The following is a 14,536-nucleotide window of genomic DNA, read 5'->3' on the forward strand; positions in this document are numbered from 1 at the left end:
GGCTTCAGAACAGAAAGCTGTGTGATGTTACATGTGTAACACCTCTGGTTTTAGGTGTCAGCATTGATGTTAACTGCCATTTAAATGTTGTTCCATTGTGTGAAAAGATGTCAGCGTGCGGAGGTTACTTACAAGCAAAAGAGGAAAAAAAGGTTGTGTGTTACTTTTCTTAAAGCAGCACAACTGTATAAAATAAAAATAATTATATTGTACCATGTCCCGTCAGGTAATATCTTTAATTCTTGTTAAAGTATCAGTTCCTGGAAGGTACAAGATAATGTGATAAACAAATCTGAAATGTCAGTATAATTCTGGTATGATAAATACAACACATTAACCGATCACTATAATTGTATGAAAAGTAAAGTGTGTGTGCTTGTGGGAAAGAGAGGAGCAACGGATTGATGCTAATTCAGATGGAGAGAGAAACCCCAGTGACCTCAGTCCGTGCACTGGTGGAGAGTTGGAGGGTGAATGGATTAAATGTACCAAGGTTAATGGGAATGATGTGAGTGAACATCTGTTTGAGAGAAGGATTATTTTTCTGTGAGCCACAAAATGCTGCCCTAGAAATACGTCTAGTAAATAAAAAAAAATGCTTTATGTTTTAGATTTTGAATGAGCATATCTTTAGGACTGATAAAGTTATGACTCGGGTAAACATGGACCACACCTTGCATGATAACACTGTTGACTAAAGGTGTATTGTTTCATGGAGCACTATGGGAATTGATTTTTTTCTGCTTGGGGTAACTTGATCTACATAAACTTACCTTTGCTAAAGAAACAATCAGCAACTACCGTGGGTTGAGGACAAAACTTGTTTAGTCCTACTTATCGAATGTACTTAAAGTTGGATGACATGACAGCTCCCTGAAAGTGAAGCCAAAGCCTCTGAGCGCCACCTATTGGCTGGTTGAAGTGCAGTTCATAAATCCCACCTTTTCCATGTTGTACTACGTTCACACAGCAAGCCTTACTGCTCAATTCCGATTTTTTTCAAGATCAGATTTTTTTATGTAGTTGTTCACATTACCTTTTAAAATATGACCAGTATCAGACTCCAATGTGTACTGGTCATGGCCCTGATGTGACCCACATGCGCAGAAGAACAAGACGTCATAACGCAGCATGCTTTAGAAGTAAACAAGGAGAAGAAGTCAGTAATAAACATAGAGGCCACAGATTCTCTTGATATGCTTTCAAACAGATTACAGTTACGACACAAACACTCAAGTTTTGCTTCACCCCAAGTACTTATGAGGTGTAAAATCGCACTGTCCCTCCACTGACTACCTCCGTCGCAGCTGTCTTCCATGTTTGTTTTCACCAGGCGACTCCCTCCCGCCCGCCCCTTCGCCTGCGCAAAATTAAGAGGAAAGTTCGATCCAGTGTGCTGAAAAGTCACAATGAATTCCGATACGGGTCACATGGCTGTTCAGACTTAGGTCGCATGTCGAGTACATGCATCAGTAGGACCTCGATACCGCTGCTCCATCCCCTGGTTACTGCACAGACTGGTTCATAATGCTCTATGGTGGCGTTCGTGTCCAGGATATATTTTGGCTTCATTTCTGGATGGTGGGCGGTAGTGGAGACACGTTGTCCATCTTTATACACGTTGTAGAAATAAATCAATAAATATTTGATTTATCTTTTGGATATTTAGAAGAAGCTTTGAAAGGAACCAAATGACTCAAAACATGTCATATAGAGTTTTGATTTGTTCTGAGACGTCTGGCTCCTGGTTGTCACATCACAGTGACAATGTAATATTTCTATTTTTTTTTTATTCACAATGAACTATAAATTTATTTACTTTTAAAATGCAGAGTTGGTAGTCGAATTGTACAAAATTGGACTATATATTAGTTGGATTAATACCATAATATTATTTGTAAAAGATTAGAATGTTCAGGCTCGACTAAACACGTGTTAATATATTTAAACACACTGTACACGATGTTATACTTTGTCATATTCAGACTTTTAAACCTGTCCCAGGATGCCCTCTGCTGTCAGCGGAAGAGCTTTTATTGTGAAAGTGTTAATCTGTCAGAGGTAGAGATGTGTGGTGAGTCTCGGAGGAGGAAGTGAGTGACACACGGTTCTGTTCATGGTGAGAGGAGCCGATGCCGGTCGCTTCTCTGCCCACAGCACTTTACCGGACATGAGGTGAAAGAGTCGTCAGAGGTTCGCAGCAGCGGGAAAATAAGGTACCGGCTCATCCTTTCTTCTTTACTTTCTGAGAGTGTAGTCGGCTGAGTGGGGGTCTCTGAGGTGGGGCCGCTCAGGTGAGTCACCTCCCTGCCCGGAAACATGAGCGCCGTCCCGGGACAGGTGAGAATCTCCACCCATTCCCTTCAGACATCTTCCGTTTCAGTGTGCTGCTTCTGTAAATACCAGCCTGAGGTTAATGTTAAACTCCGCTCAACATCTGGAAAACGACTACTGTCTATCTCCTGACACACACACACACTTACAAAGAGTCTTTCTAGAGTTATAAAGGTTTTCTCAGCGATAAGACTGAGTCATATATTCAATATAATTCAAACGAAATGTGTTTAATGAGTCACTGTTGTCCAGTGGTCCAACAAGAAACTCTAGATCCACCAGAACTGCAGATTAACTGCAGTTTGTTTTAGTTGATTGAAAGAGTTCTTTTATGTTTTGCTTGTTTTGTTTTCTTCACTGAGCTGTAGTCTTGCTCCATATCAAAGTGAAGGAACCACAAACTGAAATGCAGGAAATGGCTTCTTGTCTTGACAAGACTGCCCAGTCTTATTCATCTTAGCCCACATGGTATATTTATGCTCTCTCTCTCTCTCTCTCTCTCTCTCTCTCTCTCTCTCTCTCTCTCTCTCTGTCTCTGTCTCTCTCTCTGTCTCTCTCTCTCTCTCTCTCTCTCATATATATATATATATCCAGTCAGTCACTGTTCTTTATAACAATAGATAAACACAGTTGCATTTCAAAATGCTATCGTCTCTTGTGTGGCTTCTTTGTGGTGTTTTGTGAAGTCGATGACCTCATTTTGAAGTGAGAGTTTAGACGCATGGTCGGCTCTGTGCAGACATGCATGTTTTTATTGGAGTCACCGGTACACGTGTGGTCTTGCTCCAGCACATGTAAGAACAACGACTGAGGCTTTAGTTTGTAAAGAGTTTCATCAAGTCACATCGAGTTTACACAATTGTTATTAACAAAACATGACTCATAACTTTAACTCCTCACTTCAGACGGATGGAGTGATACAGATCTCCTCAAACAGCTCTGCTTCATGTGCCATTATTCTTTTGCGACACAGATTCCAACACCTAGACTGTGTTTTGCAGATACAGAGTACAGATCCAGTACCAGTGCATTTAAAACTATACCAATTTATGTATTGTATTTTACCAGCTGTATGCTATAGCTAACTGTCTATGGAAGTGATGATTTGCTATCATTGTTGTATGGCCTGGCTCAGATTACCCTTTGGGAAACAATTACATATGATGCCATGAAACCTATTTTATTATCCAGTTTAACAGTCATAACCGAATAACAACAAAAAATAAATACATCTAGGAAAACACAACAATTACATCCTTTAAATAGCTGTTAAAGTGCAGCCACAGTTTAGAAAAATAAAAGACCTTTAATGTTTTGAATGGTCCAGTCATTTTTTTTATTTTAACCAGATCTCTCTAACGTTTCATTCCTGTAAATAACTGCTACATTGGCTGTACAACCCAGCTGTTGTTCTGGAAAAAGAAAAATTGCAGTTCTATCAATCTATTAAACTTTAAAGATGTGGTCTCTGATCAGTACATAGATTGGTACTCACTGATATCGGACCCAGCATTTTCAGCAGTATTTCTGATGCTGGTATCGTGACATCTCTAATTTCATCAGTAAAGAAGTAAAAACAAACGTGCCAATCTGTCGAATCAGCAGTCTTTCAAGGATATTCGACTTGGATGCATTATATCTACTCTAATTTACGATCAGTCTCTCTTTATGATCATCACATGCTGTTTCATGTTTGTTTAACACTGTCACATTGATCCCTGCACTTTTGGTTGCTTGTTTATCTTGATCTAAATTATGGTTTAATAAATGACTAAAATGTGACAAAGTCACGTTTGTCACGTGGCTTTCTGGACAAAGCTGTCTGCAGGAAAGATGGACTTCCTCAGCTTCTCCTAGAACTGAGCTGGTGTGTGCTACGGCCTTCACGCTATCAGCAGGGATATATTGTCAAGTTATGAAAAAATGTCTAACATAATGTGCCATTTTTTGTTACAAATCAATAATGGAGGGAAACGTACTTCTCCCCATTGAGAAATTATAAATGAAGCTGCAGCCTGTCAGTGCATCAGTGTGAGTGTCTGTCCAGACCAGGTTCAGTATTGTTGATCTCTGGTTTGACTGTCAGGTCAGATGAAGGTCGTTGTCCACTCTGCAGTGTGGCCACCTGGTTGATTATCTCACTGATATAATTCTACCATCGACCTGTTTAATGTGTGTTGATCATTTTTCTGCTCCCATGATGCTCTTGTGACTTTGGCAATACTTCATAACATTTGCTGGCATTATTGGGATTATTCCAAGTTAATTATTGATGTTGAGTGTCTTTGTTTAAATACTCCTGAGAAGTGCTCAGCTGATGTCCACCAAAACCACCACAGCTCTGATCCCCACCTCAGCCAGTAACCAGTGTTTGAGAATAACTTACTGCAGTCTAACACCTCAACAATAGAATCCAGTGAGAAAGGGATGTGGTCTGTGAGCTGTGTAGGCTGTTGTGCAGGTTTACTTGTTTGTCTGCTGTAACCAGCAGCACTGGTCGTGAATACTTTCCAGTTACCTGTTTACAGACTGGAAGTATAGACAGATGAAGCCCCTCCAGGCCTCAACCAGGTCAGGACAGAAATTATTAAGCACATCTGGAATGATACGGTCTGGGGTTTTAAATAATAAAAACCTCACCAGTATCAAATAAAATCTGATAAAATGTTGTGAATGTGATATTACAAACAGGAGAGACTGAGCAACATTAGCATTCATTCATTAGTGTATAATCACGTGAAACTGAGCATCATTGTGTTTCTGTTACCTCAGAATAGGCCATTTCAGCTTCAGGAGCAGGTCCTCTTCCATGGTTCTATACTGTAGACAAACCAAACACTGACTATAAAGGAGACTTTTCACATTTTTGCGACATTTGAAGACCGCTGTAGGTTCGCCTACACTCTTGAATGAGGGGGGTTTGGTGGTAGGTCTTCAGTTGTTTGCTTGATGGCACGAAATCTTTCACACTGAGCCTTTAAAGCTGCTATGTGTAGATTTGTCAGTTTCCATCTCCAGTGATCGCACTCTGCTTCAGTCCCAGCAGCCTTGGTTCAGAGTCAGGGACACTAAGATGTGGGAGCTCAAGGCCAAACACATGTCACAGGTTTATCTCATTTTCCTACAAACAAGACCTTTGATAATCTAAACAGTTGGAAAATGTTAATATCACAACCTTGGGATTTATTTTTTCTTCACACAGTGGCGTCTAATTTGAGGTCACATAAACATGAACATTTTGTAACCATGTCAACACAACGTATCTTTAGTAGACTAGACGGTTGACCTCTGGGCTGTATGCAGACGTGAGATATGGGTCAATGACGTATAAGGATTTTTAACAGGCCAATTTAAAAATACACAAAAAAGAATATCTATTATAATTATTCAAACATTAGGAATGTTGTGTACACATAAAAGCATATAAAAATGTCTAATTATTTGATTTGAGTGTTTTTTCATCTAGATGAATTGGCCGTGGCCTTAAAAAATGTCATGTGGTGCGACCGTAATTTATCTTAAAGGGGACATAGCATGCAAATTCCACTTTGTTAGTGCTTCTACACGTTAATGTGGGTATCTGGCATGTCTACCAACCCAAAAACTCTGGGAAAAAAACACTCGCGCGTTTTGTTATGGTTCCTCTAAGTCAGAAACGTCATGCTTGAGCGACTCGATTGAGCTTCCTGGGTTTTGTGTCGTATCAAGGCACTGGAAGTCTCCCTACATGGTCTTGGCCCACCCCTCACCTCATCCCCCCTCGTCCCCCCACACTCGTTACGCCGGGTTTACATCGGACGCAGCGAGGCTGCGAGGCAGCGCAGCGCCGTTCCCAAGCACGCAGCCGCCTGGCTGTTCACACGGGACGAGCATTTCTCCGCGCTGGTCAGCCCGCGATTCACTCACATGTGGCATTTGTCTGGATCGTTGGGACTGGGAGGCTGCAGCAGCTGCTCGGGCGCGACCGCTCGCTCTCCCATGCGTGAGCTGGAATTTGTGTCAATGCCACACAGCCAGCAGTGTGGAAGACTTCCGCGGTGTTCAGCACTACTGTAACACTGGCACAAACACACAGAGGCCCCCCACTCGTTACACCGGATGCGGAAGCGCCGCTGCGAGGCAGCGCAGCGCCGTTCTCCAGCACGCAGCCGCCTGGCTGTTCACACGGGACGAGCATTTCTCCGCGCTGGTCAGCCCCATAGACTGTATATATAAGGTCAGCCCGCGATTCTGCTTTCTCCGCTTGTTGTTGTACCCGTTGAATGTCGGGGTTCGGGGGTAAATGATGGTCTTCATAGCCCCCCCCCCACCCCTCTCTTTCTCTCTCTGTCTGTCTGCTTGTGTGCTTGTAGTGGATGGGCAGAGGGGGACATTTAATTATGTGATTGGGAAAATTAAAACTCCAGGACAACAGAAGGGGAATACAAAGTATGGGATGCATATTTGATAATTTATATCATATAAAATATGTAATTTATATCGTTTAAAATCATGGGGGAGAGGGGGGAGGGGGGAGCTGGCTCATCAGTATTTAAAGGAACAGGCACTCAAAACAGGTCACTCTGTGGAGGGCTGTTTTAGACAGGGTAAAAAGGGTGCTGTTTTAAATGATCCTTGTGGTATTTTGACCAAAGTATGTTACAGACATTTCATTAAGACCCCAAGGAACCATATCAACTTGTGGTAAAATGGGCATGCTATGTCCCCTTTAAAATTAATTAATTTCCTTAATATGCTTACATTTTTTTTTACAATTTCTCAATAATATAAAGTCATTAGTAACAAAGTAGTTGCATTTCTTGAGAGTTTTTGTAAATAATGATCTCATATTTTTGTTCTATAATGTCACCGTCCCCTTATTAAATGTAGTTAACAGACTTATTTTTCCGGTAAAGTGCATAAAATTGATAAAAATGTTTAAAAAATACCATTCATTTAAGCATACTGTATCAGTGATTAATATTTCAGCCACAGAAATTTTATATTTTACTTTAAATTTAATACAGGTCTTGGTATTATTGGTCGCACCACATGAGTGGTCGCTCCAAATGATATGAAAACCTCCTATCGTTTAAAAAGATCAATAAACAATAAATTCCATACAAAAATTTGACTTAAACCAGATTTTATTAAAATTTCATAGAATTTTCATGAACACAAACATTTCCTAAACATTTTTTTTAATAAAAATCTCATCAAGAATCAAGTGCAGCACACATTGTTGTGAACAAACATTTCATTAAACTGGCTGCTCTTGTGCTACATCTACATCAACCAGAACTGGTGGAATGTTCTCCAGAGATGGCGGCGTAAGGTCTAACAAAGCGCCATATTTGTACTTTCTCTGTAAGCTCTGGATGCAGCCCTCCAGTTCTCTCTCTGATTCTTTTTCTCTCTGTCTGTCAACTCACTTGACTTGGCATATGGAATCTCTCCCTGCTGTTTATTTCTCTCGTAGCTGAAAAAGATATGTAATGTCATGCCATAAATCAATAAGTTATTTTGGACTAATGATAGATGAACATTTTAATGCAAATATGCATTTCGTCCAGTAATGAAAAACACATAAGAGCAATATGTACTTCATGTTGCTTTATTTGTAGTTTTCATTTTTAAAATGTTTTAACATACCTTTCTCTTCTCTGAGCAAGATTCTCCGCTCTTGCTACAGGGTCAGAATTAACACGCTGCATATGGCGAGTGGTTTTTATTTTGCTTGGAAGTGGCATCTGGTAAAATAAATTTAAATTTGGGGTGGTATTTATTCATGATATTGTACAAAAATTAAACATAAAACGTTGTTTCTGAAATATTAGAAAAAAATACTCTCATTGCATAGAAATATTTTCCAAATAATACTAAAATAAAGTACTTTATGTATATAAATCATTAATTGAATTTAAAAAAGCCCCCAAACTCCCAATCTAGGACATATATCTATCATGTAAAACACTCTGCAATGGTCGCACCACATTTGGTCGCACCACATGATGTTTTTCTAGTTCAGTCAAAATTTACAGCCACAGAATTGGCCACCTAAAGAAAACAAACTAGGTCAGCACAAAAGGTCACTATGAAATTTATAATCAAAATATATATTTTTTTAAATAACTTAGAATTCATTGTTTTTTTTAGGTCATTCCACATGATATCCAAATGTGGCAACTACATACCAGCTGTGAAAAAGGTTATTTTTTTCCAAATTTGAGAGAGAGTTACAAACCTGTTGCTGCTTCCATCAACAACATTTCAACATCAAAGTCCCAAATTGGTCCTTTCTTGATGGTCGCACCACATGATATTTCATAAAATGGACATCATCGGACAAAGTTTGTTTGTATACTATGATGGAAATATAAATGCAAATGCTTTGCAATTTTGTACAGGATTACAAAAGACTTTGGAAATCATGCCAAATATGGCAGAAAATAAATTTGAATAGATTTTGAGTAATTTCAAAGAAGTTTTCACAACAGCAGTCATGGCCGGACGGTTGCACCACATGATATTTTGACACTTTAAAAAACAGAAACATTTAAGTAACTAATGGTTTTTGGAAATTTAAAGTGTGTACATATGCAGGACATATATATGGTATTTCTTTATGTATTTAAACCTTTTTTTAACAGAAGAAAATGCAGTCGGACAGAAAATATAGGCGTCACGTCAATGACCCATATGTTGAGGCAGCCCGTGAGGCCATTCATGAATTATTTTTTAATGTGATAAAAAATAACATGGACAAAATAACAGAACGAAGACTCACGTTTCCTTTTGGGTGGTCTCATCTGGCTGTAGTGCCTGTCAGGTCAAGGTCGGGCAAGCGAAACACACCTAGCTGTTGTGTCATCACTGACAAGCGTCATGGCAAATTTCATCCAAAGAAAAGTAGATGCAGAATATCGAGCTTACTAAGAGAAACAGACAAATGAAAAGGTTTGCAGAGATGCAGTTGTAGTTATAAAAAAAGGCAAATCTCGAACATCATTACAGCTGGAAACATTCCGGTCAATTCACAGTCAGTGAGAATAAATAAGAAAATAATAACAGTTTTTTTTATGTCTGCTTTTTTAATATTTTTATCATTTTTCTCTTGGGCCTGATCAAACTGTATTGCTGTAAATATGTGTTCCTTTGACTTCAATCAGTTGTCATTCAAATAACAAACAGATCAGCAGTCATGGCCTATTCGAGGCCATCATCCTTTTCCTGTGCCTGCTGTCTCTGTCTGTCTAATGCACCATCTAATCCTCATATCTGGGTCAGGCGAGAGAATTGTGAATCGAGGCTGCAGATATCAGTCATTAGATTACCCGTTAACTCCAAAATACATATAGATATACATAGTTATTTACTAGATAATTCATTGGAAAAATATCGTCAGTTGTTACTGTTTCACTGTAAGTGTCTGAGATGAGGTGTACAATTTAAAACATTTTGTGCTCTCATCCTCAGACACCATTTTCAGTTTGACTCATTAACATCTTTCATCCTCTTTGCTGATTTTGTAAACACTGATTCCTGTCTTGTTCCTTCACCTGTGCCCTCCCCGCCTCTTCCTCCACTTCCTCTTTACAAGCTGATAACATGGCAGGTCAGCAGTTGCAGTTAATGACTACACAAAGTATGAAGCTGTTAAGAGGCTTATTGGTCTGTTGCTTTACAAAATCAGGATTTGTCTGAAGCGACTGCAGTTCTGGGCAAGTACTACTGCTGTTTGTGTAACAGAACATTCAGAGAGATGACAGCTTGAAATATGAGTGGTATGAGAGATGCCTCATAACATGGCCTGACTGTTATATTTACTGGTTTCCCTGCTGTTTGTTCATGTCAGTGGTACACTGCAGATCTTGTTTGTGTGTATGACATTCCGTAAGTAAACTATGAGAGGCCCTTTGAGAGGTAATTAATACTACTCTCTCACATGTACCATCACACTCTCTTACAAACACTTCTATACTCTCTTACATGAACCATCATACTCTCTCACACACACACTACTAGTGTTGTCTGCCTCTGGACAACCAGTGTGTCCCCATGCACAACGCCCTGCTATATTTCTATATTTATATTAAATATTATATATATATATTATATATATATATATATATTATAATGTTATATTCATAGGTTCCATACAGCTGCATGAAAGTCAGAGTATCTGACTCATTACAAACTTTCAACCCAGCCCTCATGAACATTGATGAATTGTTTGCTTAAGCATATGACTGTGACTGACTTCTCTGTTCCTCTGTTGTTTTTTTATTGTAGTTGTGCGTGAAGTACAGATGTTAGACACAGACTGAACCTCCCTCCCATCATGGATTCCAAGAAGCCAGGCATGCTGCACCATCTCCGCAAGAAGCTGCATCTTCGGCGCGACAAGTCGAGCTCAAACAAGGAGGTTGCCCACCTTCAACACGCCATGGACCATCGGATGAGCTCCTCTGTTCCTGACATGAGGAACATGAGGCAGGAGTATGCCAGCATCTCCTCCAGCCCGCAGCTTCAACATTTCAACACTACCAGCTACAGTAACCCCTCCACACCTCTTGTCATTCTTTCGAGAAGCCAGAAACGAGCTGGGAGTGGCCTGAACATGGGAGTAGTTGGTGAAGGAGTAGGGAGGAGTGAACACAGACTGAGCGTGGCTGCAGACTGTACAGACTGGGCTTCCTCCCAGGAGTCATTCAACAGTCTCGGTGAGGTAGAGGAAAACTCTCCGGAGACAAACTACAGACCTGCAAGGGGCATGGAGCCTGAGGAGCTGGGACTGCCGGAGATGATGACTGTCTATAGCCCGGACCATCCCTCTGTGGAAATCTCAGAGGACAGCTCACAGGTACAGATCGTTCATGTTAAAAGTTGTTTCAGTATTTAAAAAAAACAGACCAGTTCTTAAATGCATAAACAGGCCTTTAGATGGCACTAAGATAATATTTTTATTTCCAAATATATCTCATATTGAATTCTTGTATCTGTCTTTCAGTCAATACATTTGTAGGAATATAAACAGACACTATGACAGTCGAACAAGCTTGAGTAGTCATGTATATTGTTTTCCTGAAACACACAAGTTGAAGAGGGTGAAGTGCCTGTGATCAGGTGGCAGGTGTGTGTTGTCAGGTGTGTTTGCACAGAACATACAAAGTTTAACTTGAAGCTGGATAGAGATGACATAGGAGTTCCTTCCTAATAATCTCGTGTGTGTGTGTGTGTGTGTGTGTGTGTGTGTGTGTGTGTGTGTGTGTGTGTGTGTGTGTGTGTGTGTGTGTGTGTGTGTGTGTGTGTGTGTGTGTGTGTGTGTGTGTGTGTGTGTGTGTGTGTGTGTGTGTGTGTGTGTGTTTGGTATGATAGGAATGTTTAGGATATTTCTGAAATATCTCATCTAGCGACATTTAGGGCAAACATTTGTTCTAGTATGCTTGTATGCTGAGAGCGATTGATGTATCACTGACTGACTGTGATAATGTGTCAATAAGGTATTAAATCAGTAGGAATCATCAAGTTTTATTAGGTAAAGCAACTTACTGATCTAATTGACCGAGGCTCACATATCTACAAATGAAATGTGCATATGTGAATGCCAATTTTCAGGTTGTTACTTACTTTGAGCAAGCATTAAGATATTTCTTTGTTGTGACACAAATATTTTTGAATATGATTCTAATCCCACATATTCTGCTGGTTGTTGCTGTAATGGTTCATATGCTTCATTTATGAAAAGATCTGGTTTAGTCAACAGGGGGCAATCTGAGTTCTACTAAACACAAAACAATAACAGATAAATGTGTAGGATTTTTTAAATGAATCCTTATTCATCCTCCATTTCTATACATTAAGATCCAGTTTATTTATGCGGTATAAAATATCTTTAAAAAACATGTAATCTGAAACATTGAATTAAAGTTTTCCATATACTCTGCTTGTAAAGGTAAAACACAAGGACAAGGGCTGTCAGTCCTTTTGTACAACAGTAGTTTTTAATGGAACCTAATGTACTTGGTGTCATGTTATGAAGAAATAATTGACTCAATGTCAATCAATTGGTTTTTAGTTGGACATGATTGAACATGTTGTGTATTTGCCTTAAGTTCTGCATAGTATGTGTGTCACTATAGCAACAATGCACATAGTATTATAGGAATTTAAGCAGTGTTTCAGTTCATAACCAGTCAGGTTTTATAGCTGCGGATAGTTTAGCAATATGGTTTCATGTTTTTATATATTTTCTTGTAATGTGTCATTATTCAAAAACATTTCTAAACAGTTACTTCTAAGGCAAATTTGATATTATAACTCCTCTGAGATGTTATGGCTATTGGGCCAATGTCACCATTTAACTAGCTCTTTTGGATTTCACAGAAATTTGAAGTGTCACAGAAGTCTACATTGACTTCATAATTAACTAAGGACACAAAGGATTGTAGAAGTCAGGGCCTGTATACCTAAGTGATCTAACCTCGTCTTTGTTAACTGAACAAACACACACCTTTTTAGTGGATGTACCATTTGTATCAAAGCTCCTAAATCAGTAAATACATGGTTCAATGGATTGAACAAAGGAAAATAATTGTCCTGAATCATCTCCACGAACTTGATGCCTCCATTTCTTTCTCTGTGGTTAAAACTGCTGAGTTTCTGTCTTCACTGTTAGACACATGACAGAGCTTCCCATACTTTGATTAATAAATACATGAATCATATTTTAGAAATGAAAAGTTTAAAAACACTGTATTTTTGGATTATTTTCCTTTAACAGTGCGCCTAGAGGGGTGGTGGTTAGAATGCAGTTGGACAGGTGAAATAGATGCCACATCGAACATCGAACTGACAATGACTGAACCAAATGTGCTGCTGAACAACAACAGCAAATATTAAATGTTGTCTTAGGACTTCACACCACACCCTTGATAGTTACATTTGAATCCTGTCCTCACTTTTGAATTATGGAAATTAAACTCAAGCACTATCATCTGTAAAAATATGTTCAACATCTTTCAAAATGATTAGGTTTTAGGGAAATGGTTCAATATTGGATGGACTGCTGTTGCCTTTGTAAAGACATTCATCTTCCCCTCAGAATGAACTGTACTTTGGTCATTCCTTAACTTTCATCATGCATTATTGTCTTTTTACTTTCTTTCAAATTTGTGAAAATGATTCCTGACAAAGAAGGACATGTCACTAGCGATGAGGTCTGCTTATTTTACCATGTTGCATTTTACAGGGGGCGCACACAAGAAATTAGAATTTAGTTTATAAGCTGGCAGATGTTTTGGGAGGCAACAATAGTCGTCACATGTTGTGATCATCATTTGTGGAGAGTGCATTGACTGTGCTTGATTTGGGACAGAACTACACTGTTGAGATCCACACACTAGGCCAGTGAGTATACTGTATACACAACTGTCATGTCAACTGCAACCTGCAGGAATATTGTGGTCAGTCAAGTAAAAGTTGAGTAAAATTCACTTGTCCTGAGTTACTTTATCTAGACAATGTATTTCACCTAGTTTAATATCAAACTGTGTGAACAGGGTCCAAGCATTTTATTTTTTCCCTGAGGCCACAGAACAGGTTAATCCAGCCATGACCTTTTAAACCATGTGTCCCTGAAAGTTAAAACCACATAGCTGAAAACAGGAAAATCACCATTTCTGTCTTAATTTCTAAAAACACTGACCTAATGCAAAGTTTTTTTTTTATAAATTTAATGTCTTCATATATTTTACCTGTAAAAAAAATGTATTTGCTAAGTAACTCATAAGTTAAGCTGTAAAATGTGCAGTAAAAAATACTATTACCCTGCCAAGGAAGTTAGATTTTCACCCCTGTCTGTTTGTTTGTTTGTTGGTGTGTTTGTTTGTTTGTAAGCAAGATTTTACAAAAACACCAGCTCTTGGTTTAAGGATGTGGTACGGGTCTGGAAAGAACCAATTAAACTTTGGTGCAGATCTTCATCCATCAATGAATAATGATTTACCTTTTTTAATTCATCAGTTTGCAGCAAAAGTCAGAATTGAAGTTACTGAGCTGAACAACAGGGCAGAAGAGAAAAGTAATTACCATTACCATATTCTGGGGTTTAACTCAGTTCAGTCACCAGGATAGCTGGAATTTTTAATAAATGCTTAGAGGATTTATCCCTGTGGTAGAAATGCCAAAGAGAGATCAGTCCCTGAACCTTTAGCTGATCAGC

The 14,536-nt window shown here is 39.0% G+C and overlaps 1 protein-coding gene across 4 annotated transcripts in view; it reads left to right on the forward strand.

Moving 5' to 3' along the window:
* Positions 1-2,069: 2,069 nt before the first annotated feature.
* The window catches only part of mctp2b (multiple C2 domains, transmembrane 2b), a 36,307-nt gene continuing 23,840 nt past the window's right edge, over positions 2,070-14,536 (forward strand). For 3 of the 4 annotated variants that reach the window (XM_034570827.1, XM_034570844.1, XM_034570853.1), the window contains exons 1-2: positions 2,073-2,340; positions 10,606-11,176. In XM_034570827.1, the coding sequence (XP_034426718.1) occupies positions 10,655-11,176 (522 nt within the window). In that variant the 5' untranslated portion in view covers positions 2,073-2,340; positions 10,606-10,654. Of the gene's footprint in view, positions 2,341-10,605; positions 11,177-14,536 lie in introns of all 4 variants that reach the window. The other variant, XM_034570835.1, reaches the window with a different exon arrangement.

The sequence above is a fragment of the Hippoglossus hippoglossus genome, chromosome 3 (assembly GCF_009819705.1).
Source record: "Hippoglossus hippoglossus isolate fHipHip1 chromosome 3, fHipHip1.pri, whole genome shotgun sequence".
Lineage (NCBI taxonomy): Eukaryota > Metazoa > Chordata > Actinopteri > Pleuronectiformes > Pleuronectidae > Hippoglossus > Hippoglossus hippoglossus.